This window comes from Myotis yumanensis, unplaced genomic scaffold (genome assembly GCF_028538775.1).
Source record: "Myotis yumanensis isolate MYYU_CA2020_CCGP unplaced genomic scaffold, mMyoYum1.0.hap1 SCAF_5, whole genome shotgun sequence".
Lineage (NCBI taxonomy): Eukaryota > Metazoa > Chordata > Mammalia > Chiroptera > Vespertilionidae > Myotis > Myotis yumanensis.
The window spans coordinates 37,236,886-37,264,780 of NW_027223756.1; the positions used below are offsets into that span (position 1 = coordinate 37,236,886).

General features: G+C 42.5%; 1 protein-coding gene across 1 annotated transcript; it reads left to right on the plus strand.

Annotated features, from left to right (window-relative positions):
• The first annotated feature begins 317 nt into the window (after positions 1 to 317).
• KPNA7 (karyopherin subunit alpha 7) lies at positions 318 to 23,203 on the plus strand. Its single transcript, XM_070417181.1, has 10 exons — positions 318 to 353; positions 2,265 to 2,393; positions 5,750 to 5,832; positions 6,267 to 6,535; positions 7,879 to 7,961; positions 10,825 to 11,088; positions 12,486 to 12,719; positions 14,124 to 14,306; positions 17,590 to 17,736; positions 23,165 to 23,203. Exons 1-10 carry the CDS (start codon positions 318 to 320, stop codon positions 23,201 to 23,203), a joined length of 1,467 nt encoding a protein of 488 aa, XP_070273282.1.
• The last annotated feature ends 4,692 nt before the right edge of the window (positions 23,204 to 27,895 follow it).

Here is a 27,895-nt window from a genome sequence, read left to right on the forward strand (position 1 = left end):
CATCCATCCTAGCCATCAAGGGCCCAGTTCAAGCCAAACTGCCTCTGAAAGGTTTCCCTTCCATATACAACCTAGGACTGGTCCTCTCTGAGCTCCCACAGTGCTCATCACCTATTGAGCTGGTGTGGTGATGCCTGTGGAAGCGGACTTCCTGATTCTGCTCTCCATTCCACTGTGAGCCCTATAAGGGCTTAGAATCTGGGTGGCTTTAGCATAGTAACCACACACTGGATACTGAACATCGCTATGTGACTGTCCTACCTATAGGTGGTCTACTTCTTCCAGTCAATATGTCGTTAGAAGCTCCAGAAGACAGGATGAGAAAATTTAAATACCGAGGCAAAGATGCATCTGTAAGTATGAGGCAACAGTTTCACTTTATCAAGGACTAGTGCAGTAAAACTACATGGTGGAAATGCATCAGATATAGAGTGGAGGGTGGGGAAAGGGGGTGACAAAGCAAATATAGCAAAATGTTTCTTGTGGCCCGGCCGGTGTTGCTCAGTGGGTGAGTGTCAACCAATGAATTAAGAGGTCACCGGTTTGATTCCTAGTCAGGGCACATGCCTGGCTTGTGGGCTCGACCCCCAGTGCGGCACATGTGGGAGGTGGCCAGTTGATGTTTCTCTCTCATCAATGTTTCCATCTCTCTAGGTGCTGGGCTGAGCACAAGGTGCTGGGGCAGGGAGCCTGAGCTGTGTGTGGATTCTAACTCTCATTCAGCTTCTCTAGGTTCAGTTTTCTGGCTCTAGCTCTGTGTCCTACATCTATGTGCTTTCACTGCGATATCATACATGGTTGGGTATGCCTTACGAATCTGACAGGCAGCTGAGGATGGGAGAAGCCACCTGGTTAGGGCACTATCCAGAGCCAAATCATTCTTACACCCTTTCCAACAAGCATAGCTGTCTGGCTTCCAAGATTAGTGCAGATTAAAGGAAACCAATCAGAACAAAGGAATTGAACCCTCTACGTGGAGAGCAGCAGGAAGGGCCAAGAGATGAGAAGGGAGAATACACAGTGAGGGGCCACGTAGTGGTGGGGCAACAGTACAATTGACTCAATGGACCTGAAGGTATTCCTGCCTGGTCGTCTAACACCACAGGAACCCTGTTCTCCAGCAAGAATTATAAGGCTTGTTTAAGGATTATCTAATACATACATGTACATTTTCTTAAATTAAGAAAGTCTTCAACCTAAAACTCATCCGTCTGTATAAGTTAAATCATTTCTCCAGGATTCTCAATACTATGAAGCCTGAGTTTCTCTTGATATGAGAAAAGGGTTGGTTTTTACTTTAAATTTTAATCTCCCTCCGTTTGGTGTCCAAGTAAAACTCATGAGGCTGAATTAAGATTTGAATGACCTAGCTCAGCTGGCATGGCTCAGTGGTTGTGCATCAACCTTTGAACCAGGAGATCATAGTTCAATTCCTGGTTAGGGCACATGCCCGGGTTGTGGGCTCAATCCTCAGTGTGGAGTGTGCAGGAGGCAGCCGATCAATGATTCTCTCTCCCTCTCCCTTCCTATCTTAAATCAAAAGCAAACATATATTTAAATATATATTTGAATGACCTAGAGCAGTGATGGCGAACCTTTTGAGCTCAGCGTGTCAGCATTTTGAAAAACCCTAACTTAACTCTGGTGCCATGTCACATATAGAAATTTTTTGATATTTGCAACCATAGTAAAACTAAGATTTATATTTTTGATATTTATTTTATATATTTAAATGCCATTTAACAAAGAAAAATCAACCAAAAAAATGAGTTCGCGTGTCACCTCTGACACGCGTGTCATAGGTTCGCCATCACTGACCTAGAGAGTGATTCCCTAACAGTAGAAATGGCCAGGGACATCTGGGCCTGGGCAGTCTGTTCATAGCCCAACTGGATCCCCATAGTTGGGAGTCCCAGGCCTGCTCCTCAGAATCTAATCAGCACCAATGAAGACATGCTCAGACTCAGGGCAGTGGGACACTTTGCTCAGATGTCACTACAGCTGATAATCCCGGTCTGCTAAGGGCATACGCGATCTCCCTTCACTTCGGGAGGGAGATTGACTATTCTTTTAGATAAGGTGTAGTAGAAGACGGCAGAGGAGGTCAATCAAGCTGGGGCTATTTACTAACTGTGATGTTAACTCTTCCAGCCTGCTGAATCTGTAAAGTGAAATCAGATGCTTTAAGTGTGTCCTAAAGGCTAACATGGTAACAGCCTGACTTCCCAGCTCTAAGCGCCCCAGTTCTTTCTTTCCCTCTCTAGATGATTCGACAACACCGGATAGCAGTCAACGTGCAGCTCCGAAAGGCCAAGAAAGATGAGCAGGTCTTAAAGAGAAGAAATATCACCAATCTCTGCTCTGGCTCCGCTTCTGGAGAAGAAACCAAAGGGGTACGTTGGGAATGTGGCGTTTAGAGCAGTTGTGTATAAAATACATCCTTAGTAAATTACTCTGGCTTGAAATGTTTGGTTCAGAACTTGCAAGCTCTAATTGAGGGTCTTAAAGGAAAGGGGTGGAGAGATCATGGTTAGAGCTAAACTGGTGTTGTCAGAAAGCTAAGGGTCATTACCTTTGCGGCTGAGAGTCTGAGATCTAGATTCTAATGGAGGGAAGTGCTGCTTCTACCGGAAAATTCACTTGCCGTCACTCAGCCAGAAGCAGGGAATGAGGGGTCATGCAGGTTACCTCTCAGCAGAGGCATCTAGTTACTCAACATGTAAAGTCTTGCCTAGGACTTGAATGCTGCCCTCTGTCTTCCCTTCTCCTTCCACCCTAACCTTGCTCAATACATATCTTGGGTTGAGCCCTGGCTGGTTTGGCTCAGTGGATAGAGCGTCAGCCTGCAGACTAAAGGGTCCCGGGTTCGATTCCAGTCAAGGGCACATACTTCAGTTGCAGGCTCCTCCCCGGCCCGGGCCCTGGTTGGGGCTTGTGCAGGAGGCAACCAATCTATATGTTTCTCTCACATTGATATTTCTCTCAGTCTTTCCCTCTCTCTTTCACTCTCTCTAAAAATCAATGGGAAAATATCCTTGGGTGAGGATTTAAGAACAACAACAACAAAAAATACATTTCAAATCCTGGGTTGACTTTGAGGTCAATACTGTTTTTTTGTGATCTTTCCAGAATGCCCTGATCAGGAGGTTTCCCTAGAGCCCCAATAGTGTCGTATCTACGTGCCTTTTATGATCCGCCACTGTGTGTGTCATCACTGCACCCAGCTCCGCTTAGGGCTCTTAGAGGCAGAGTGGTTCAGTCCGGGCAAGTGGATTCAATGATGTGTTACCGGCCATCAAATAGAGGAGCTGCAACCATTCTCTGAATTGCCACAGGACTCTGAACCATATCTCTACTTAGCTTCATTTATCTAGAATAGTCCCCAGGAGTCCCCCATCCAAGGAAGATGGAACTATGAAATGAGAGAGTTGTTTTCCTTTTTATCCTATATTACTATGCCTTTTAAAAAACTAAAATATAATTCATGGACCATGGAATTCACCTTTTTAAAGTATATAATCAGTGTTTTTTCATATATTCACAAGGTTGTACAACCATCACCACTAGCTAATTTCAGAACATACTCATCACCTCAAATAGAAACCCCATACGCAATAAGCAGTCACTCAATCCTCCTTCCCTCTAGTTTCTGGTGACTAGGAATCTTTCTGTCTCTGAATTTACCTATTCTAGGTATTTCATATAAATGGAATCATAGAATATGTGGCCTTTCATGTCTGATTTCTTTCACTTAGCATACTGTCTTCAGGGGTCAGCCATGTTGTAGCAGGTGCCAGTCCTTCATTCCTTTTCTGGCTGAATAGTATTTCATTGTATGGATATATCACATTTGGTTTATCCATTTATTACTTGGTGGGCATTTGAGCTATTTCCACATTTTGGCTGTTATGAATAGTGCTGCTATAAACATTTGTGTGCAAGTTTTTATGTGAACAGGTTTTCAGTTCTCTTGGGCACATACCCAGGGGAAGAATTACTGGGCCATAAGGTAACTCTATGTTTCACTCTTTGGGGAACTGCCTGTGGTAAGCTGAATAATGCCTACCCCCAAATGCCCCCATCTCCTCATCCCCATCCTACTTTATATGATGAAAGGGACTTTGTAAACAGGATTAAACTAAGGATCTTGAGAGGGGGAGATTCTCCTTGATTCTCTGGTGTGTCCAGTGCAATCACATCAATCCTTAAAACACGAAGGATGAAGACAAGTCAGAGCAGAAGGTGATATGATGACAGAAGCAGAGATTGGTGTGCTAGGCTTTGAAGATGGAGGCACAAGTCACAAGCCAAGGAACACAGCAGCCCTACTAGAAGCTGAAGGGCAAGAAAACAGATTCTCCCCTCATAGGCTCCCAGAGGAACCAGTCCTGCCATCACCATGACTTTAATCCAGTGAAACTGATAATGAACTTCTGACCTCCAGAATCGTGAGAGAATAAGTTTGTGTTGTTTTAAGCCACTAAATTTGTGGCAATTTTTACATTAGCAATAGGAAACATGCTGCCAACGATTTACCCAAGTAGCTACACCATTGTACAATCTGATGTTCTAACCAACTATTATTATTGTCCATTTTGGGATGGTAGCCATCAAGTGCATGCAAAGGGCTATATTGTTCTGATTTTTATGTTTTTCTAATGGCTAATGAACATTTTTTCCAAGTGCTTATTGGCTATTTGTTTGTTTTCTTTGGAGAAATGTCTATCCAAACCATTTGCCCATTTTTTTAAATCAAGTAATTTGTGTTTTATTCTTGAGTTGTAAAAGTTCTTTATGTATTCTGGATACTACACCCTTACCAGGTATAAGATTTGCAAATATTTCATCCTATTTTATGAGTCATCCTTTCACCTTTGATAGGATCCTTGAAGCATAAAAGTTTTTAATTTTGAAACATTCCAATTTATCTACTTTTTTCTTTGGTTGCATGTGCTTTATTTTTTAAACAATTCCTATTAGTTGATGTATTTGTATTGATTTCAGAGAGGAAGGGAGAATGAGGGAGAGATAGAAACATCAATGATGAGAGAGAATCATTGATTAGCTACCTCCTGCATGCCCCCTACTGGGGATTGAGCCCACAATCCGGACATGTGCCCTTGACCAAAATCAAACCTGGGACCCTTCAGTCCTCAGGCCGACACTCTATCGATCCACTGAGCCAAACTGGCTAGGGAGGTTGCATGTGCTTTAGATGTCATATTTATGACTCCATTGCCTACTACAAAGCTACAGTAATCACGTCTATTACATATGTTAGACATGTAAATCAGTGGAAGAGAATGCAGAGTCCATAATAAACCATCACATTTATGGTCGATCAAAGTTTGACAAGGTATTAGGACCATTCAATGGGAAGAGAATAGTCTTTTCAACAAATGGTGTGGGAACAACTGGATATACACATGCAAAGCCATGAAATTTGACCCCTACGTACACCATTTTTGGAGGTCTTTACTTTGTCATTTTTGCAGACATCCACTAGCATGTTATAAAAAGGTTCTGGGATCCAAGTGATGAAAGGAATCACCTCACCCCCAGAGCATGAGGAATATCCCAGAGGTCTGTGAGACCAGCAAATACTCTTCTCTCCCTTAGTATAGACCAGCATGCAGATTGGGACCTACTGTTAAAGCCAGCCTGTTTTAATCAAATAGATGGCTAGACTAGATGACCTTCATGGTTCCTCTTAGCAGAGACTCTGACCTGAATGTGTGTCTCCTTGCAGGTCAAGCTCACGCTGGAAGAAATAATCAGTGGTGTGAATGCCTCAGATCCCATCATACGTTTCCAGGCCACCCAGGCAGCCAGGTATCACCTACCAGACCGCTGCTGTTTACAGGTTCATAGTTAGAAATGAGCTCCAATGGCCTGTTTGGTTTCTTGGCAAAATGCCCACACAATGTAAGAAAAGGCTTTGTAGGTGATGGTCCATCCAAAAGTGAGACTCAATATCTCCTCTATACTGTCCTTGAGAACAACCTAAGATACACAAGTGTTGTCAGAGATGAACTGCTTCATTTAAATTGGCCTCTACAGGAATCTTCATGGTAGATAATACCTGAACGGGGAAATGTTGCTTCATCACCGCAAAGTGCTATGAGCTAAACTCTAGGATGTCACATAGCTTTTCCCAGCTGTTTGTCTCATGCGATAGTTAGGAATGCCGGGAACATCTACAAAGGAGGTTCTTCATATCTGCTTCATGTGACTTGCTTTTCCTTTTTTTCTCTTTCATTGCAAAGGAAAATGCTGTCCCGGGAAAAGAACCCTCCTCTAAAACGGATTGTTGAAGCAGGGATCATTCCAAAGCTGGTGGAATTCCTGACGTCATCATTGCATCCCTGTTTGCAGTTTGAGGCAGCATGGGCTCTGACCAACATTGCTTCGGGGACCTCAGACCAGACTCGAGCTGTTGTGGAAGGGGGCGCCGTCAAGCCCTTGGTTGAGCTCCTGTCTTCCCCCAACCTAATTGTGTGTGAACAGGCAGTGTGGGCCCTTGGTAATATAGCAGGTGAGACTCTCCCCTCAGGGGACTAAGAAAATAGTGGGCCAGGCATATGGCATGCTATAGGAGTTCTTTGGGGAATATTGTGGACTTGATACTCTAAGTAGAAATGCCTAGAAATGCTGGTGAAAGTACAACAGGCTTTTCCAAAATTCAGAGTCAAGTTCAAAGGGCATAAATTGAAGCCGAAACAAGATAATGCAGTATGTCCTGAGGCTACAGGCTACCTGGGGACGTCTGCCAATACCAGGTCCTACACCCTTAGGTCTCAGTAGCTTCAGGAACAAAGGACAAGCTTTTTGGCTTACTCAGTGTAGGGGGTTTTAGCAGACACTTATGTAATCCAGACCCTAAAAGAAAATTCTGTCTCTAGAGAAAGTTGCCAATGGAACATACAAAAGTTTGGGGTAAAAGTTTCCCCTGAAAACACCCTAAGATTGGCCTTATAGATTTGGAACTTGACACTGTATTCCCTGTGAGGTCCAGGAAAGCAAAAGCTGGGGAGTTGATGCTGCAAAGTTGGGAGCTCCCTGATTTCTGGCTGAATAGAAACATAATGCTTTTGGGGGGAAACCAACTCAACTGGGTCCCTCGGGATTTTGACAAAGTAAGATCAGCCAAATATTAGCAATTTCAAGTTCAGAGAGTCAACAACCCACCGTGTCTGAGTTAGCAGAAACCATCATTATAATTACACCTCCATGGACTTCAGATATTGGGATTAGCAAGCACCAAATATAAAATCTGCTTTTGAAATGCTTGCAGAAGAAAGCACCTGTTGCAGAGACTTTGTCTCTAATTTTGACTGGTTCAATAAGCAACAGGCAAAATTGGGTGGTATAATATAACTAATGCCTTGCCTGATGTTTGAAGAATTACATATTGAGACTTCTACAGTCCAGAAATACGGTATTCTAGCCAAAGTCATGACAGTCACCTGTGCATCTCCCAAACTTTGTTCTGAGTCACATCTGGAAGTTACTGCCCTATGCCAGAATCTTCTGGGAAGACAGCTTGGTCTGCAATGGCCTTGGTCTTCCTGAGAACCATGCTATAAAATTATATTAGCATTTAGAGAGCACTGCCTGGGCCAGTTGGCTGGCTTCTTTATGCATCCACGGACTACTTACGGCATTTGCTGCTGTGTGGGACCTGCTTTCACACCAGGCCTAACCACCCAACCAACATGTTAAAGACTCAGGATCAAGTTCATGACTGCATTCTCTACTTGCCTAACCTGGGAATGTGTTTTGGCCTCTTACCCTTTGCACAGACTTTGAAAAATTAGTCACCTATCCCAGGATTCTCTTTGTTCTCTCTTTGAATGTCCTGTTCTTATCTATTTGTAGGTGATGGCGCAGAATTCAGAGACTCTGTTATCTCGAGTAATGCCATCCCACATCTACTGGCCCTGATATCACCAACCACACCAGTGAGTGTCTTTCAATTAGAAAACCTAGCTGGTAACAAGTTCCCAAAACTGGGAAATTGAGGAAGTATTTCCAAATCAATGCCTGGCCCCTTATGATGGTAGTTAAAAAGAAGGCCTAGAACTGAATATCACGTTGGGTAAGAATCCAAATTTGTCCTCAGCAGGCAGTAGTGCTGATCTTTCTTTTGAAAGCATTGGAAAAAATCTGTTAAGATTTTTATCAGTTTACAATCTTGCAAAATTAGATGACTAAACTCTACTCTTCAAGGAGCACAAACTGAATTAGTGGCTCACCAGTTCTGTTCCTAGGTAATAAAGTTTAGGTTTGAAGATTAGAGTCAAAGTCAATTGAGGTGGTGCCCTGGCCAGGTGGCTCACTTGATTGGAACCTCGTCCCAAATATCAAAAAGGTTGTGGGTTCTATTCCTGGTCAGGGCACATACCTAGATTGCAGGTTCAATCCACTGTCAGGGCGCCTGCACGAGGCAATGGATCAATATTTCTCATATCAATCTGTCTTTCCCCTCTTCCCCTCCCTCTCCCTCTCCCTCTCCCTTCCTCTCTCTCTAATCAATAAACATTTCCTCAGGTGAGAATCTTTTTTAAAAAGTGGATTGATGTGGCAACAATAGAGGAGTCCTTGGATTAGAAATTATATTTGGCCCTAACCGGTTTGGCTCAGTGGATAGAGCATCAGCATGCGGACTGAAGGGTCCCAGGTTCGATTCTGGTCAAGGGCATGTACCTAGGTTGTGGGCACATCCCCAGTCAGGGGTGTGCAGGAGGCAGCTGATCAATGTTTCTCTCTCATCGATGTTTCTAACTCTCTATCCCTCTCCCTTCCTCTTTGTAAAAAAAAAATCAAATATATTTTTTGAAAAAAGAAATTAAATTTGGATTTTAGCTTTGTCTCAAACAAAACTGAAGAGAAACCCTGGCCAGTGTGGCTCAGTTGGTTGGGCGTCAACACATACACTGAAGGGCTGCTGTTCGAATCCTGGTCAGGACGAGTGCACGAATTGCAAGCATCTATCCAAGTGGGGGGTGTGCAGGAGGCAGCCAACCGATGTTCTACTTTCACATCGATGTTTCTTTCTCCCTCTCCCTTCCTCTCTCTCTAAAAATCAATAGGAAATCATTTTTAAATGAAGAGAGAAAATAGCTTCCAAAACTGAGGGTATACACTCAGCCCTCAAGGTGGGATAAAAGCCTGACATGGTTGAACCAAAAAAAAGGCTGGCATGACCAAGGGAATTTGCAAGAAGAAAGTAGTGCAATATGAAGGTAGGGCAAGGGACCTAGACATCATCCTGCTGGCAAAGGGGAGCCTTTGGAGGATTTCAAGGCAGGAAACAAAGTGGTCTGATCTTTCAGAAAGACCCTTCTGGCTGCTTGTTGGAGGGTCGTAGCCCAGGGAGATGGTGAAGCAGATGGACCTGGGATGCTGCTATGTTGGACATGGAAGTGAGACAGAAAGAAGCAAGGATGCCCCGGGTTCAGGGTTAGGTTATTTTAGATGACTGTCCTCTTAGAGAAATGGGGACAATGGAGGGAGAAAGACCAGAGTCTTAGTTGTCCACATTAAGTTAAAGTGATTGAGAGGCACCATTGCAGCAACGTCAGGTAGGTGGATATGCGGGTCTAGATACTCGTGGACACATGTCATCCAGCTGGGCAAGATCAAGAGCAGGGGTCAGCTGCTTGCTTTTGTAAATAGAGTTTTCCTGGAGCACAGCCATGCCCATTCACTCACACGCAATTTCCTGTGTCTCTTATGGTGTTACAAGTACCGCGTTGAATAGTTGTAACAGAGCCTCTGTGCCCACAGAGCTGAAAATGTTTACTGTCTTTACTGTCTGGCCCTTGACAGAAAATGTTGCCAATCCCTGGCCTGGAGTGAGAGGAGAGTCCAGAACTGGGTTCTAGGGTCTCTGACATTCAGAAGTCAGGCAGCACCGGCCAGGAAAATTGAGGAGAAGCATCCCACTTAGCAATAAAAAAAAAACCAGGTTTGGTGTCACAGATGCCAGAAACGACTAAACACAACAGAGAGGGACAGTGAAGAAGTAGCTATGGGGTTAGAGACTTGGAAGAAGATAATTTTGTCACTAACCATAAAGAAGAAGGGTCAGAAACAGACTAGGGGGAGGAGAAGCGCAGATGGGAAGCACGCCGTAGAGAGTGAACAGAGATGCCTCCTTGAGGATAGACTCTGGAAAACAGAAGTGAGGTGATGGCTGCAGAGGTGCCAAGGGTGAGGGGTGAAGGTCACAGGGTGTTCTGTGCTGGGGGAGTGATCCAGGAGAGAGAGGTGATGCTGGGGACAGAATCTTTAAAGATGAAAAGTGGTGGAATTCAGAGGCAAGGTAGGGAAGACTAGTCCTCGAATAGAAGATCGGAAATGTGGTTATGACATGTTGGTTATCGACTGGTGGGAAGAGTAAGAAACCTCTTTGTCTTGCCAGTGAAAAATGAAATTAGGTCATCAGTTGAGTCGAGGGGAAGGATATTTTGAAGAATGTAAGGAAATATCCATCTAACATTTGAATAGGAAGCAAAAAGCTCATTCTCTCTGTCCCTAGTATACAGGGTGTGTGTGTATATACTTTAACAGCTGATATCTCAATTTTGAAAATGAAATGTATTTTCATAAACACTGCCTTTATAATTACTCAAAATGTGTATATACAAGTTTGAAGACACCCTATATGTACATCACTACCTAGAACAAATTGTTGTTTGCAGCTCAAATTCTTTGGTTCAGGCTGGTCAATAATACTAGTGATCAATGATGGCAAGGACACACTGCCATTTGCAGTTTTTCTTCTTTGCACCTGATGCTAGAAGCAGTCTCTTGTTACAGATTACATTTCTGCGGAACATCACATGGACCCTGTCCAACCTATGCCGAAACAAGAACCCGTACCCCTGCAAAAAAGCCGTGGAGCAAATGTTGCCCGTCCTCTCCCAGCTCCTGCAGCACCAAGACAACGAGGTGCTCTCTGACACCTGCTGGGCTCTGTCCTACCTCACCGAGAGCTGCATCGAGCGCATTGACCAAGTGGTTGACATGGGGGTGCTGCCCAGGCTGGTTCAGCTTATGACCAGCTCAGAACTCAATATCTTGGTAAATGCCCCAGTCTTGTCTGTCTCTCTATGGGCCTTCCGAGTCGTATTTACTTTAGCAAGTTCTACTCTTTCCTCACCCCCTGGTTCCCACACTCAGCTCTAATCCTTTACCTAGAACAAGGCTTATCACCTGCATTTCCCTGGTCTCTGATATTCTCTAGCCAAACACTTGAATCTATTTTGACCCAAAATCCTAGTGGGTATTCAGTAACATATATTTTTTTGTTAATCTGACAACTAGAAATATAGAGAGCACCAAATTAAAATTGACTAGGATTCCTTCACCCAGTGAACTACCCTTTTGTGGACTTTCCTTCTAGTAGTCTATGTGGGTAGACGTTAACATGTTGGCTGATACAGAGTGTGTGTGTGTGTGTGTGTGTGTGTGTGTGTATTAATGTAAAGCCCATGTAACATTTGAATTGCTTACTCAAATATAAAAGAAAATTCCTCTTATCCTCTCCCAAGTTTGTTCTCTAATACTATTTCAGATATAAGTGGAAAGTAAGTAAAACCAACATGTCACTTACATAATATTCTTGAAAATGTCATTTAAAAGGTGGGTGCCCCTTCTGATTTCTATGCCTAATACTATGTATTATGCAGCCTTAATGATCATCTGCTTTGAGATTAGCATAGTATTCCTCAGATGTCAAGGTTAGTTTGAGGATAATGCTGGTAGCATGGAGGATACAAAGAGAATATCTATAAGAAGTCCCTTATCCTGGGAGCTTCGGGGCAAATTGCCAGGCTTGGCAAGGCTGTGATTGGCCTATAGCACTACTTCTACGTCTCACTTGAGTAGCAGATACCCAGCATAATAGGCTAGGAAAATTCTATAACTGTTCTCTCTCACTAAAATGCGAGAAAACCAAAATAAATCCTAAATCAACCCTCCAAGGACAGTTGTCTGGAGCCCAATCGTAAACCCATCCTGGGAACCGTCAGAGTTATTGAGAAGGGGTTGTGAATATATCAAAAAGTGCCATTGGGATCTCACTGGCTCCAATAATGTGCACAACAGAAACTTGACCCTGGTGCTAACTATAAATTCAGTAGACATAATTACGTTATAAACACTACAATCAACTAAGCAGTTTCCCCAATGTAGGGATATAAAAGGGAGAGCATCATTTCTTGATACAGGCATCTCTTGACCTCTATCCCACTTGAGCCACCACTGCTGGGAAGCTGGCAAGTACCTCCAAGCTATGGAAGCAGCCACCCATGTGCCAAATGAATAAGGGTCATGGGTATCACCGTTGTCCCCAGGCTTCCAGGGAGCCATCAGCAAAGCACCACTAACGTTTGGGAGGGCACAGATCTTGTGTGACTGTCACTTCCACTGTGATAAGTTTGCAATACTCGGTTACACTTCTAGCCTTGTTCTTCCAGACCCCCTCTCTCCGCACTGTGGGGAACATCGTCACGGGGACCGACCACCAGACCCAGCTGGCCATTGAGGCGGGAATACTGAGCGTGCTGCCCCAGCTCCTGCTGTGCCCCAAGTCCTCCATCCAGAAGGAGGCAGCCTGGACCCTGAGCAACGTGGCCGCGGGGCCGCAGCAACACATCCAGCAGCTGATCGACTGTGACGTCCTGCCGGCCGTGTTGGCTCTGCTGAAAAATGTGAGTGGGACGCTCTGTGTCGACGGCAAAAGGCCACTTTCCAACTGGCCCGGTGTTGAACTCCTTCAGTAACTCAGACACAGGCCCTGAAGCAAATTAATTGAGACCACAACAAAACTATGAAACATTAGTACCCCAGCTCTCCCTTAAAAAAAAAAAAAAAAGGAAGGTGCATCCTGTTTGGATGACCCATGGAAAATTTAGAAGTCTAAACAAGCGTTGTGTAATGAAAAGGTGGCCCACAGCTCAAATATCCAGAAAAATTTTGAGCTGGCAAATAGTGTTAAAAGAATGTGCCATCTACTCTCTACTTGCCAAAAGAGGTTTTGTTCTCTTTCAGGAGGAAAACCATATCCAGTTATACTGATATTATACACTGGAGAATGGTGGCCTTTTCGGCACACAATCACATTGATTAAAGTGGTAATATACACAGAAAATCCAAATCTAAAAGGAGAAATACAATAAGCCTTCCTCTTTCCTCCTGATTCCCTCTTCCCTTCCCAAGGACAACTACTATCATCAGCATTTCTTTTTGCCACCTTTTAATGGACAAGCTGTGTTTTTCTGCTTATGTGTTTCTGCTCTGAGGTTGGATGGTTGGTTCCCAGGTTTTCATTAAGTATTAAAAGCTAGGCCAGGTGTGCCACCCAAATCATAGCATCTTCCAGTCAATTAGACACTTCCTATCTTGTGTTCTACTGTGAATCTGTATGTATGTTATTCAGAAACATTCAGTCATGAATCAAGAAGTAATCTCAGTTCAAACTGTGCCTTTTGAACTATAACTTGCTTGGAGCCATAAGCTGTTTGGCTTTTTTATTTTTGTTTTAAACTGTGGTCACAGTTTCTCCCAGCCACAAAATAATGTCTCCTGCCCAGGGGCAGTAGGATCCATGATCAATTACTCCCATATCTCTGGGTCAAATGCCTTTTATAAATGCAAGGATGCATTGAGTGATGTTTCAGTGGCCTTCCTCGGTAACCTCTGAGCTGTCTCAGTCACTAAGATCACCTCTGTGTGCTTAGCTTTGTAGCTATGGAGCTTCTTATCCAGATTTTCACTAGGGCACAAAGACAAGAAATGTAAACATAGGCCCCTAAAACGTAAAATTCCAAGCGTGATTCCTAATCTATGTTGATTACCTGGATTGGTTGATGTTGTTTCTGTTTTTCCCATAACCTGAGTTAATGAACTGAGTCTGTTTGAACTTAGGACCTCCCTCTAAAACCCCATATGAATCTACCTGCCTCCTTCTTGACTTCAAGTCCCCAAGGTGTTCTCTCTAAATTGCACAGATAGTCCTGGCTGTCCCCAACCTACCTAGAAACCGAACCAAGCTAGCATCCCTATATTTAAGTCCTTCAGGATCTGTAAAGAATGTAAATGTTCTCTTTCTGCAGGGAGAGTTTAAAGTCCAGAAGGAGGCTCTCTGGGTGGTGGCTAACTTCACAAACGGGGGCACCGTGTGCCAGCTGATCCACCTGGCCTATTCTGGAGTCTTGGAGCCACTGGTGAACCTGCTCACCATCCCAGACGCCAAATTTGTTGTCATCATCCTTGACATCATCTCTTTTCTCCTCCAGGTGAGCTGTTCTGGACAGGTTGGTTTCTCAGTAGCAGTCTCCAAACTTAAGACATTTCTTTTCATTCTTAAAACCCAAGTAGGACTCTCTTTCTCCCCAACTCCCCATCTCCTCCCTCTGTGCACACATTCTATGGATAATAATAATAAGAGGCCTATCAAAGAAGGTATTATCTTCATTTTCTCAAATGAGTGTCTTGTGCCCAGCACTGTTATCGATGCTCAGGATGTGGCAGGTGAAAGTCCTTGCTCGCACAGAGCTTATGTAGTAGTGGGGAGGGGAACAGACACATCAGGTAGGGAGTTAGAGGTAAATCTGTCTGACAAAGAGGTAGTCACCGATAGCTCAGAGTGAGGAGGGGAAGGTGATCTCTTCTATTCAGTAATCAGGAGAAACTTCTCTGAGGAATAACTTTTGAGCAAAGGCCTCAGAGAAGTGAGTGGGTCTTACGGCTATCTGGGAAGAACATTCTAGAAAGAGCAAGGAAGGTGATATGGCCAGAGCAGAGTGAATGGATGGAAAGTGGTGGGAGATTAGGCTCAGGGCACCTAGGGGCCAGCTCACATAAGGTCTGTGAGAACTTTGACTTATCTGAGTGAGAGGGGAAACCAATCAAAGGCTTGAAGGAGGGAAAAAATAGTCAGTGAGCCCCATGGCTGACTCTTTTAGAAGACTAAAACAGCCCTAACTGGTTTGGCTCAGTGGATAGAGCTTCAGCCTGTGGACTGAAAAGTCCCAGGTTCAATTCCGGTCAAGGGCATGTACCTTGGTTTCGGGCACATGCCCAGTAGGAGGTGTGCAGGAGGCAGCTGATCGATGTTTCTAACTCTCTATCTCTCTCCTTTCGTCTCTGTAAAAAAATGTAATAAGATATATTTTTTTAAAAAGAAGACTAAAACATAGGATATTTGAAGGAGCAGCAAGAAGTTAGCAGGGATATATGTTAAGAGGCCAGACTAGAATTCCTTTTATATTCGACTATATGACTGGGAAAATAGACTGAAAAGCCTTGAATTAGAATTCTAGAAAAGTCTTATTTCTGAAAGAAAGGTAAGGTAAGACACTATTTTTATACTATTTGTCTTGGTTCTGTATTGCTACATAACAAATTACCCCTTAGTGACTTAAAACAAACATTTATTATCTCACGTAATTTATGGGGTTAGGAATCGGGGAGCAGCTTAGCTGAATGGTTCTGGCTCAGGGTCTCTAATGAGGTTCAAGATGTCACTTGGGGGCTTTAATCTCATCCGAACGTTTGACAGGGGCCGAGGCTCAGCTTCCAAGATGGCACACTCACGTGCCTGCCAAATTATTCTCACCACACGAACCTCTCCCGGGGACTGCCTGGGTGTCCTTGCATGATGGCAGCCGGCTTCCTCTGGAGCAAGGGATCTAAGGAAGCAAGGTGGAGCCTCATGTATTTAGGATCTTTAAAGGAGGTCATTTCAACAACATCTTATTGGTTACACACGTCCGCCCTGTTTAACACTCACACTAACACAAGGGCATAAACACCAGGAGGCAGGGGTCACCTGGGACCATCTTGGTTACGGTCTTTTTATATACAACTAAGCCATTTGGAAAGTTTCAAAGTAACACAAGGGAACCCCTTTTGAAAACTCACTCGAAGCACTCTTTTCATGTAACTGTCTTGGAAAGAACTGACCTGAGTCAAGAACAGAGTTGAAACACAGCCCAGCTAGACACTAAGACTTGAGCAAGTCACACAAACAAAGAGTAGAGACCTGACAGCCAATAGACGAAGCTGGACATAACAAATCTGTAAAAGCAAATTTGGGATATAGAAGTTTAACTTCATCTGCTTCGTTTAAATATTTGGGATTTTTTTCTCAGAAGAGTCTGGGCAAATCCCATCTGGTGGGCCTGTGCACCCCCTGGATCAGACCAAGGCCGTGGGGGCAGTAGGTTAGAAAGGTCAAGACGAGACAGGAAAAAGTTCAAATAGGCAGCAGATGCAGTTGAGGTTCTTTGAAGTAACTTTGGGGCCGTTTACTGTTCAGGTCCAAAATCCTCGGGCAGGGCTCCTGCTGCCCACAGCCCCGTTTTCTTTCTGAAGCGAACCTAGCATGTTGATTCCTGCCCGACTTTCTTTACTCAAATCTACTGACTCATAGGACGAGAGGGCATTGAGGCTTAGACATACAGTGCAAACTGTCATCAGGTAAATGAGGTGGCCTAATGAATTAACTTGACCCAGAGGAGGTTATTTTATTACCGCTCACAAAATAACAAGTAGAGCCCTTCCAGATATGACAGCCAAGTTTTTCATCTTCCTCCACATCCTGATACGCTGTTTAGCTGAACTATTATTCCCTCTTCTCATAACACGCAGCCCTTATTCCTTCAAAACGTTGTCCCCGATGTTCCTTCTTTTGGGAATGCCGTTACCCTATGGGTTACCCGGCACAGTATTGCTCATTAAGGACTCGTGTTACTTTTCAAGCATCCTGTGCACATCTGCTATAATTTAAACTTCTGATCATTGACTGAATTAAACTTTCTACACCATGGCCTTTGTGTTCTTGTCCCTCCTGATAGCATGAGTTGGTTACAAAGGCCTTCTCTAAACCTTGTCTGTATCTCTGTTCTGTGTGCCTCGCCCATCATATGTGTACACATGTGTGAGTGAATGAAGAACCCTGGATGGTAAATCCAGCGACCAGCAGTTGGGTTAAATCCTCTCGTGTTCTTTGTTTCCAGGAACTTCATTACTTGCTGTGGGGGCTCTTGTTACTGAGGGTCTCTTGTCTTACCTTTCAAGGCTTTCAGGGAGTGCAGGGCCAGAACCTCTGTATTTACATAGCATCCCTTAAACGTTCTATATTAAAACAATTTCCATTAGAGGGGGATGTCTACTGAATAGTGGTAGTGATTTGTTTATGGATGACAGCATATTTAGCAAAAGAAATATTGTATTTTTGCAATGAAGAAAAAACCTATACACACACACACACACACACATACACACACATACACACACATACACACATACACACACATACACACACATACATACACACATACACACACATACACACACACATACACACACACATACACACACATACACACACACACACACATTTGTATCACATAAATATCCAAAGTGGAGGAAGAGCCTGCAAGTTGAAATCACTTTGGGAAAAGTGAAGCTGCGACTGCCCGTTCTGGGACAGGGAGCCTTTGGTCGGTTCCACTGGTGAGGCTCCCTGTCCCCAGGCTTCTGCCCAGGCCTCACTTTCGCTCCTATTGCCCCCAGGCAGCAGAGAAGCTTTCTAAGAAGGAATACCTGTGTCTTCTGATCGAGGAACCTGGTGGGGTTGATAGAATCAAAAACTTGCAGTTTCATGAGAATCCTCACGTTTCCCTGACTGCTATGCACATTATTGAGAAGTACTTCTCCGAGGTAGGTGGCTTCGAGTATAAAGCAGTATCCGTACCTCCTGGCAGGTGCCTGTGCTGCCGCTGGAAGGTGGGTGATCAGACAGGTGGGCCCCTCTTGGGACTTAGCCGTGGTGTAGGGGCTGCCTTTGAGTAGCAGCTTTCTGGCTCCTAGAAACTGCTCTAATCCCTTAGAAGTTTGTCCCGTTAACCTCTTGTTTCCAATATTACTTTTTTTTCCTACTTGACTCTTTTGCGGGGAGGGCAGTAGTACAGGAAGGGATATGATGTTAAAGTGGCTCTTTCTTGAAAAAAATGCAGACAACTAAGGCAGGCCCCAGCTTTTGAAAAACCATTTTGCTGTTTACTGCATCTTTGTCTCTTTCTAGAATAGGGTGTTTGGGGATGAACTCTACAAAAGACTTCTAAGTTTTCTGCAGGAGCCAGGAATAATGATCAGATAACATTAGACATATTTTTAAAACTTTTTTTATTATGGTAAAATATGCATAACATAAAATTTAGCATTTTAACCATTCTTAAGCGAACAGTTGGTGGCATAAAGTATATTCACATTACTGTGCAACTATCACCACTGTCCATCTCAGAACTCGTTTATCTTTCCAAACTAAACTTTGTATCCATTCCCCATTCCACAGGCCCTGGTAGCCACCATTTTACTTTTCAGACTACTTCCATTTTTTTTTAAATATATTTTGTTGATTTCAGAGAGGAAGGAAAAGGGAGAGAGAGATAGAAACATCAATAATGAGAGAGAATCATTGATCAGCTGCCTCCTGCATACCCCCTACTGGGGATTGAGCCCGCAACCCAGGCATGTGCCCTGACCAGGAATCGAACACTGACCTCCTGGTTTGTAGGTTGATGTTCAACCACTAAGCCACACCAGCTGGGCACCACCATTATATTTACTGTCTCTGTTTGACTACTCTAAGTACTTCATTTAAGTGCAATCATATAGTATGCATCCTTTTATGATTGGCTTATTTCACTTAGGATAATGTCCACAAGGTACATCCATGTTGTAGTATATGTCAAACTGTCTTCTTTTTTAAGACCAGAGAATATTGCAGTGTATGGATATACCACATTTTGTTTATCCATTTATCTATCAATGGACATGAGTTATTTAACTTTCTGGCTATTGTGAATACTGTTGCTATGAGCATGAAAGTACAAATATCTGTTCAAAGTTCCTGCTTCCCATTCTTTGGGGTATAAACCCTGAAGTGGAATTGCTGAATCATTTGGCAATTCTATTTTTAATTTTTTTATGAATAATCTACTGTTATCAATAGTGGAAATACCATTTACATTCCTACTGGCAGTGCACAAGGGTTCCCATTTCTCAGCATCTTACCAATACTTATTTCTTTTTATTTTTATCATAGCCATTCTAATGTGTGTGAAGTAGTATCCAATTGTAGTGTTGATTTGCATTTTTATTAGATATTTTTTATGTGAGGAAGGTGAGCTCAAAGTTCCTAAGTGGCCAGGTAAGCATGGGGCTAGGAGTTAACAGAGTGAGTGATACTCTGTTAGGTGTCAGACTAGATTCGTCAGCAAAATCAGAGCCTTACAATAAATATGACCATGGTGGTGGTTGGTGCTAACCAGAGGCAGCTAATCTTGGTTTGAAACCAAGAGGATGCTCTCAAAGCAGAGAAGACCCAGAACAATGATTAGCATCTTTTGAATTTGAAGCTTTTATGAAAAGCTTGTAATTAGGAGACTTGTCCCTTAAATAGGGTTTGTATCCATAGGACTCATCTAAGGGCTCCAGTTCAAATACTTCTGTTCAGGCCAATTACAACTCTACCCCTTCATGAGTGACACACTCAAGGGGCGGGGGCAGGGATTCGATGAGCTACACCCATTGTATCCTTACTCACAGTAAAGCTAGTATCCTGTGTATCAAAACTTCATTTATAAATAAGCCAGACAGGCTTCCAGGTCAAGATGGTGGCATAGATAAACTTGGTACTTACTGCCTCCCACAACCACATCAGAATTTAAACTGAAATACAGAACAACCATCATTCAGAACCACACGAAATCTAGCTGAACGAACGTCTTGCAACTAGGGAATTTAAAAAGAAGCACATTGAGACTGGTAGGAGGGGTGGAATTGCAGAACCAGCTGATCTCACCCCCACATGTGGCAGTTTAAAATTGGAAGGGATATCTTGGCTATGGAGGTTTCTCTGAGGAGCAAGGGGGTCCCTGCCCCACACCAGGCCTCCAGCCCAGAGTTCCAGTGCCAGGAAGACAAGCCCCCCCAACTTCAAGTTGTAAAAACCAACGGGGATTGTGGCTGAGTGACACTGAGGATGTGAGAGTCCCAGGCAATTCCTCTTAAAGGGCCCACACATGGGCTTACTTGAACTTCCTCTGAGCTCCAGCACTGGGGCAGCAGCTTGAAAGGAACCTCAGGAAGGAACTAACCTGTCTGGAACCAGGGAAAGAGCTTAAGGAGCAGCTTTCTCCCAGACAGAAGTGCTGGCAGAGGCCAGTGTTCCTTTGCTGAGACCTCCCTGCCACAGAGCTGACAGTCTTTGCCATATGTAAATCTCCATCAACCTGGTTCACACTTTTCACCCTGCCCTGGTGATTCCCTGAGACTCTGTCCCTCCCTACTTGCAATTTTATCCAAGCCATTTCCAGTGGCTTTTCCATATAACTGGCTTCTTTTGCCTCATGCTTTGGACATTCCTAAAATCTCTCAAACAAGCAGTAGCCAGCATCAATGTGCCCCCTATCTATCAATAAGTGGCCCCAGGTCTGACATTAGCAGTAGCCCATGCTGGTTTACAGTTTGGCCTCTCCTGAACACCTCCAAGCTCAACACAAGTAGCAGCCATCTGCAGAGAACTGTAGCTCATGCTGGGTGGTTCCAGGCAGGGCACAGGCAGAGGCTGATTTTGCACCTCCTGGGAGGCCCCAGAGCCTATGCACCCAGTGGTTAACTTCAACCATGCCAATTACAACTCTACCACCTTCATGAGTGACACACTCAAGGGGGGGATTGAATGAGCACCAAAGCCCCACTGAAGCAAGTCCTGTTCCGTAGGGGCATCTCCTGCACATAGCTCTTCAGCTGTAGTTGCAACTAATCCTTTCAACTGATTGACCTGAGAGTCAACCCCTCCCAGTGATGCCAACATAAATCAAAGCTCAACTACAATAGGACAGTGCACACAGCTCACACGGGGTTGCACCAATTCACAAAGGAGTGCCCAGCTCAGGTGATGTGGGAGGCCAGTGGGCCCTAAAGTACACCTACTACACAAGGTGACTCTACCAAGTCCAGGAGACATAGCAAATCTACCTAATACATAGAAACAAACACAGGAAAGCAGCCAAAATGTGGAGACAAACAATTCACAAATGAAAAAGAAAAAAGAAAAAAAAAAAAAAACAGGAGAAATCTCCAGAAAAAGAGCTAAATGAAATGGAAGCAAGAAAAATGCCAGATACATAGTTCAAAACAATGCTTATAGGATGCTCAAGGAACTTAATGAAAACTTCAAGGAGCTTAGTGAGCACATCAACAACATAAAAAGGGACCAGTCAGAAATGAAACGTACACTAACTGAAAGAATAATTTTCAGGGGATCAACAGTAGAGTAGAGGATGTTGAGAAACCAAGAATTTGGAATATAAGGAAGGAAAAAAACACCCAGACAAAACAGTAAAAAAAAAGAATCCAACAATATGAAGATAATATAAGGAGCCTCTCGGACAACTACAAACATACCAGCATTTGCATCATGGGGGTACCAGAAGGAGAAGAGAGAGAGCAAGAAATCAAAAACCTATTAGAAAAAATGACAGAAAACTTCCTTTACCTGGTGAATGAAATAGACATACATGTCCAGGAAGCACAGAGAGTCCCAAACAAGAGGAGCCATACTAAGATACTTCATAATTAAAATGCAAAAGGTTTGTCCTAGGGGGTGGGAGTGGCCAGGGAGGGGTCGATGAGAGGAAAAGGAGACATATGTAATACTTTAAACAATAAAAAATTAATTAAAAAAATAAAATTCAAAAGGTTAAAAAAGAAAGAAACTCTTAAAAAGCAGCAAAAGAGCCCTAACTGGTTTGGCTCAGTATCTGTCTGCGGACTGAAGGGTCCCAGGTTTGATTCCGGTCAAGGGCATGTACCTTGGTTGTGGGCACATCCCCAGTAGGGGCTATGCAGGAGGCAGCTGATCGATGTTTCTAACTCTCTATCCTTCTCCCTTCCTCTCTGTAAAAAAATCAATAAAACATTTTATTTTAAAAAAAAAAAAAAAAAAAAGCAAGAGAAAAGCAGTTACCTACAAGGGAGCTCCTATAATACTTCCAGCTGATTTTGCAACAGAAACTTTGCAGGCCAGAAGGGAGTGTCAAGAAATATTCAAAGTGATGAAAAGCAAGGACCTACAACCAAGATTATTCTATCCAGCAAAGCTATCATTTAGAATTGAAGGCCAGATAAAGAGCTTCCCAGACAAGGAAAATCTAAAGGAATTCATCACCACCAAACAAGTAGTTCATGAAATGTTAAAGGGTCTTCTTAAAGAAGAAGGAGATGGGGAAGAAGGGGAGGAGGAGACTAATAAAAGATCAAAAATATGCACAATAAAGTGCAATAAGTGCATATCTATCAACAACTAAATCTAAAAATCAAGATAAATGAACAAGAAATCTAATGAACAACATTAGCTAATGGATAAAATAGAACCAGAAGCATGGAAACATGGAATAGACCAATGAAACTCAGAGGGAAGGGGAGAGAGGGACCAGGAAGAGATTAACCGAAGAACTTATGCATATATGGATACAGACAGTAGGGTGGTAAAGGCCTGGGGCAGGGCAGGAACCAAATGGAGCGGGTCAATGGGAGAAAAAAGGGGGGGTGGGGGCTTCTGTAATACTCTCAATAATAAAGGTTTAAATTAATTAATTAATAAAAAGCCAGACATAAAAGTACAAATACTGTATGATTCCACTTACATGAGGGATCTAGAGCAGTTAAACTCATAGAGGCAGAAAGTAGAGTGTTGGTTTCCAGGGACTGAGAGGCAGAATGGAATGGGGTTTTTTAATGGGTATAGAGTTTTGGTTTGGAAAGATGAAAAAGTTCTGGAGATGGATGATGTGGTTGCACAGCCATGTGAATGTATTTAATGCCACTGAACTGTCCACTTAAAAGTGATCAAAGATGTTAATTTTTCTGATATGTATGTTTTATCACACATCCCAAAAAACTGCATTTAAGATCCATCTCGAGAAATATTTCATGCTTCCCTCCTTCAAATTATTCTCTGAGGGAACCTTGAGACTAATTTAGAGCAAATAATAATCCACTGCAGATATTAAGGAGTTAATGGGGTGGTAATAATGTATTGAGAGCCTGGAGGTATAATAGTGTCTTTTCTCCCTTGAAGGAAGAAGAAAGTGGACCAATATTACAACCCTTGGACTAAGATCATGAATGCATAAAGCACTTAAAATAAAACTACCAAAGCTCCACAACTTCTAAACCAAGGACCAAACCCTAAAGGGTAACTTCTTTAAGAAGCAGCACTCCTATATTTTGGTGTATCACGGGTATAATGCTTTTAAAACTGAATGCTAATAAAAATTTTTCACACTCTCACCTCTATAAAGATAAGTGCAGTTAAACCACTTGTGTCTTAAAAATCCATGTGGAATTCATGTCCTAGAATATGTTGTTTAATGGTTATTTTTAAGGATCGTAAAGTAAGATCTTCAAAATGGAGTAGAATGGTCTATTGGCTATCTAGGTGAACTTTGACTTGTAGATTTGATTTAACTAGTATTTCTTAAACATGTGGGTTCCCTTCCCTTTTCATTTTTATGCAATCTCTATTGTTAGCAGACCCAAATTGGGTCTAATTATTCAGTAGTTGCCAGCCAAAAGACAACTCCAAGAAGATTTTATGGGAATGAACTTTACTGCAAGCCAGCAAAGCAAGGAACACATTGGGGATTGCTCCCAGAGCAGTGCGTCCCCAAACAAAGGATTGCACTTGTCTTTGGAAATCCTACATAAACATCAAGGTAACCTTCGTCATCACATGTATGGGTGGGGACATTCTTGCACCTATGCAATTAGCAAACATGCCTATACATACATCGCATGTTTAAAAATGGTGGGAAATCTCCACCCCTAGGAGGAGATTTTCATATTATAATGAAGGTATAATGAGAAAAGTTCGTGAGGAGGTCAATAAAGGGTCTTCTAGGCCGCTTCAGCCCGTCCCGGGCAGTCTGAGCCAGATTAGCCCCCCTGGTTCTGCAAATCACTCCCAGGAGTCTGCCTGAAAAGACAAGTCTGGTAATTGTCAAAGTCAGGGATAGTAGAAGTATGGAAGAAAATGTGTGTGCGCATATACACAGCTTAGGTTACACCATTAATATAGAACATGTTTCAGCGAAAGCTGTGTGGGCCACGTGAAGGAGGAGAAAAGGAGAGGTTGTGGCTGGGATGAAATGGATCTAGACACACAGTACTAGGCATTGGTAATGGACACGGGGTACGTTTAAAGGAGGATTGGACTTGATTCATGTAATTTGAGTGTAGGTATTATATCAAGTTACATAAAGCATCACACCAAAATGTCATACCCAAAGCATGTCTTCACTGGTCCTTGATAACGATGAGGAAAGATGTGTGGGCGTCCGTCTAAAACACTACTAGAAGACAGTTCATGTCTCACAAACTTCTCATTCAGTGGTGAGAACAAATCTACAATTTAGTGGACATTGGGCCTTTCAATCAGTATTATCTCTTTTGGGGGTGATTCTCTGCCTGCTGCTGAGGGCTGCATTGGTGAGTTGGGGTCCTCATAGTGTTCTGCTCACCTACGTGGACATGAAGGGGACCTGGGAGATTCCTCTCAACTCCCTCTTCAGTTCATCAGCTCAGGACATGCTAGCATGGCACATCTTTTGCCAAGCAAAAATCTTATTCTTCAAGGATTTTGCCTCTTACACCCAAGGACAGAAAACACAAATGGTTGGCTCATGTTCACTTACTCCAGTGGCAGGACCTTAGGTTCAGTGGAGAGGATGCTGTTAGAGGCTGCCTGCTTCCTGCTTCTTAAGGCCTCCCTACAGGTCCTATAATCCCTCCCATACTCTTTCAATACATTCTCTTCTTGTTTAACCAGTTAGTTTCTGTTGCTTGCAGCTAAAGAATCTTAACTGATACACATGAGGATGAAAATTTAAAATATAATTTTAAATATTTAAACCCCAAAAAGCTATTAGAGTTCATTCTGTCAAGACAGCCATTGTATAAAATTTGAACTTTTAAATTAAAAACAATGTAAATATATAGTACAAATTACATATAAAATATGTTACCACATAGTATATCTATATTATTTATAAATATTTTTTAAATTAAAAACAAAACTAAGAATGGCGGGGGGGGGAGGGTAGTCCTTATTAGTCCAACACAACTATTTTATGTTTGCACTTTCCCTTCCAGTTTGAGTCAACATACATGTTTTTATTTATCTGGTTCATTTTCAACATTTTAAAACATCACTTTCTCCCCTGTCAGTAAACTGAAATTGAGGGGAAAGCAGAAGGTGAGATGGTTTACCAAAATACGACTTTGAGGGGGAAAAAATTGTTTTTTAATTAAAAAGTTAATCACTGCCGCTCAAATGGTCTGCCCTTGTTGGCTCAAAATACTGTTAGCCTCTTTTTTCTCCTGTCAGTCAACTATTTTTTTTTTTTTTTTTACTAAAATTGCATGACAAAGGAGTATTTCTTGTTTAAAGATACTGATACTAACTTGCCTAGCAAGGTTTTAAAGAAAGGAGCTGTTTGCCTATTGTACATGGTTTGGGTGCAAAGAGATGGTGTTAGTCACCTGGCTGGGTGCCCATACGCTTGGACTCAGAATGTTGGGATGACTGGCAGAGCAACAAAGAGTGGAAAGAAGGAGTAACTGGCTGTATGCTGTTTTCATGATGGAACAACTGTGGCCCTCGTGGTTTATCCCACATTTGTTATGTGCCATCGAGGAAATGCAGTTCTCTCAGTTAACCACATACAATGCATAACTTACTACTATTTTCCTGAAACATGGAGTGACTATTTAATGATAATAGCATGTGATACTTTAGTCCTTGCTCCTTTTCTAAATAGTTGAAGCCTAGCAAAGTCATGTAATTCCTCTGTACCTTAATGCCTCATCCGTCGGTTCTTTTCATTCCTTCTGGCTTCCCATTTTCATCTGTAAAATAGGGGGATTAGGTTTGAAAAATTAATAGTTGTACAATGTTTTATCTTATGTGATATTCAGCAACCCTGAAAAGTAGATGGGGCAAAAATGGTCATCAATTTCCAAGTAAAGGAACTGGCGATCATCAGCTTATTCAACTTGTCCTGACTCTTTTAGTAAGTAGTTGAGCAGGGACCCCAATGTACTAGTTATCTGCCACATAACACATTTTCTCAAAACTAAACAGCTTTTTAAAAATACTTAGTGCACCCCAGCCAGCGTGGCTCAGTGGTTGAGCATCAACCCAGGAACCAAGAGGTCACCAGTTCGATTCCCTGTCAGGGCTGATCAATGACTCTCATCATTGATGCTTTTATCTCTCTCTCCCTCTCCCTTCTTCTCTGAAATAAAAATAAAATAAAATAAAATAAAATAAAATAAAATAAAATAAAATAAAATAAAATAATACTTAGTGCATAGTTTCAGTGAGCCAGAATCTGGAGACAGCTGAGCTGGTGGTTCTGAAACTGCTGTCTCATCTGAAGGCTCAGATGAGGATTGCTTCTAAAGTCACGTATGTGATAAGTAGTAGGTTTCAGTTCTTCCATGGCTGTTGCCTGGAGACCAGTTTCCCACCACATGGGTGCCTCCAACGACTGCCTGAATCTCCTGACCACAGGGCAGCTCACTTTCTCCCAAAGCAAGTGATCTGAGCATGTTTGCATGGGAGAAAGAGCATGCCCAAGACAGAAGCTACAGTATTTCATAACCTAATCTCAGGAGTGATACGCCATCACTACTGCCATATTCTGTTGGTTACACCAAATAACCCTGGTAGAATGTCAGAGGGGCTACACAGAGTGTGAAAACTAGGATGCAGATATTTTGGGGAGCCACCTTGGAGGCTGACTACCACATTCTGTCACTCTACCATGTGTGCACATTTTAAAAGAAATCATTTAAATAGCGTAGGGTCAGTGAATCTCAGCAAAGAAATAGGAGAGATAAAGAATCAAATGGAAATTTTAGAACTGAAAAATACAATAACTGAAATTAAAACTTTACCAGATGGACTCAACAACAGAATGGAGTAGAGAGAGGAAAGAATCAGTGAACTTGAAGAGAGAACAATGGAAAAAAAGCAAACATGGATCCAACTACCAATTTACAGAAAATACAGAAGACAGAAAAATGATAATCAACATTTCAGAGATGCAATCAGCAAAATTCAAACTGTGAGAAACTATTTAGGACAAACACATCTGTCTCTTCATCTAATACATTCCAATTTAAAAATTACACGCGGGGGAAGCTATAGATTGAGACAGAAAAGACATATTGGCCAGCCAGAACATGTGGACAGACTCTTATTTGTATTCTGATTGCAACAAACAAATGTGAAAATAAAACACATATGACATTGCCGAAACCGGTTTGGCTCAGTGGATAGAGCGTCGGCCTGCGGACTGAAAGGTCCCAGGTTCGATTCCGGTCAAGGGCATGTACCTGGGTTGCGGGCACATCCCCAGTAGGAGATGTGCAGGAGGCAGCTGATCGATGTTTCTCTCTCATCGATGTTTCTAACTCTCTATCTCTCTCCCTTCCTCTCTGTAAAAAATCAATAAAATATATATAAAAAAAAAAAATAAATAAATAAATGCATAAATCATTGGTACAACTAATCAATATTTCTCTCTCAAATCAATAAATAATTTAAAAAAAAAAAAAAAAAAAAAAAAAAAAAAAAAAACACATATGACATTAATGAGATCATTGGAAATTTGAACATTGAGTGGAGGTTTCATAATATTAAAGAATTGTTCATTTTTGTTAGATTTTATAATCAAGATTACGTTAATTAAATATGTCTCTATCTTTAAGAGGTGTGTACTGAATGATTGCAGATAAAATGATT

Bases quoted from the DNA above. Each gene is read 5' to 3' on its own strand.
- KPNA7 (XM_070417181.1), top strand. From the start codon at position 318: ATGAGAAAATTTAAATACCGAGGCAAAGATGCATCT. The intron at 7,962-10,824 runs GTGAGTGTCTTT...CTCTTGTTACAG, and splicing joins TGATATCACCAACCACACCA to ATTACATTTCTGCGGAACAT. The intron at 12,720-14,123 runs GTGAGTGGGACG...CTCTTTCTGCAG, and splicing joins TGTTGGCTCTGCTGAAAAAT to GGAGAGTTTAAAGTCCAGAA.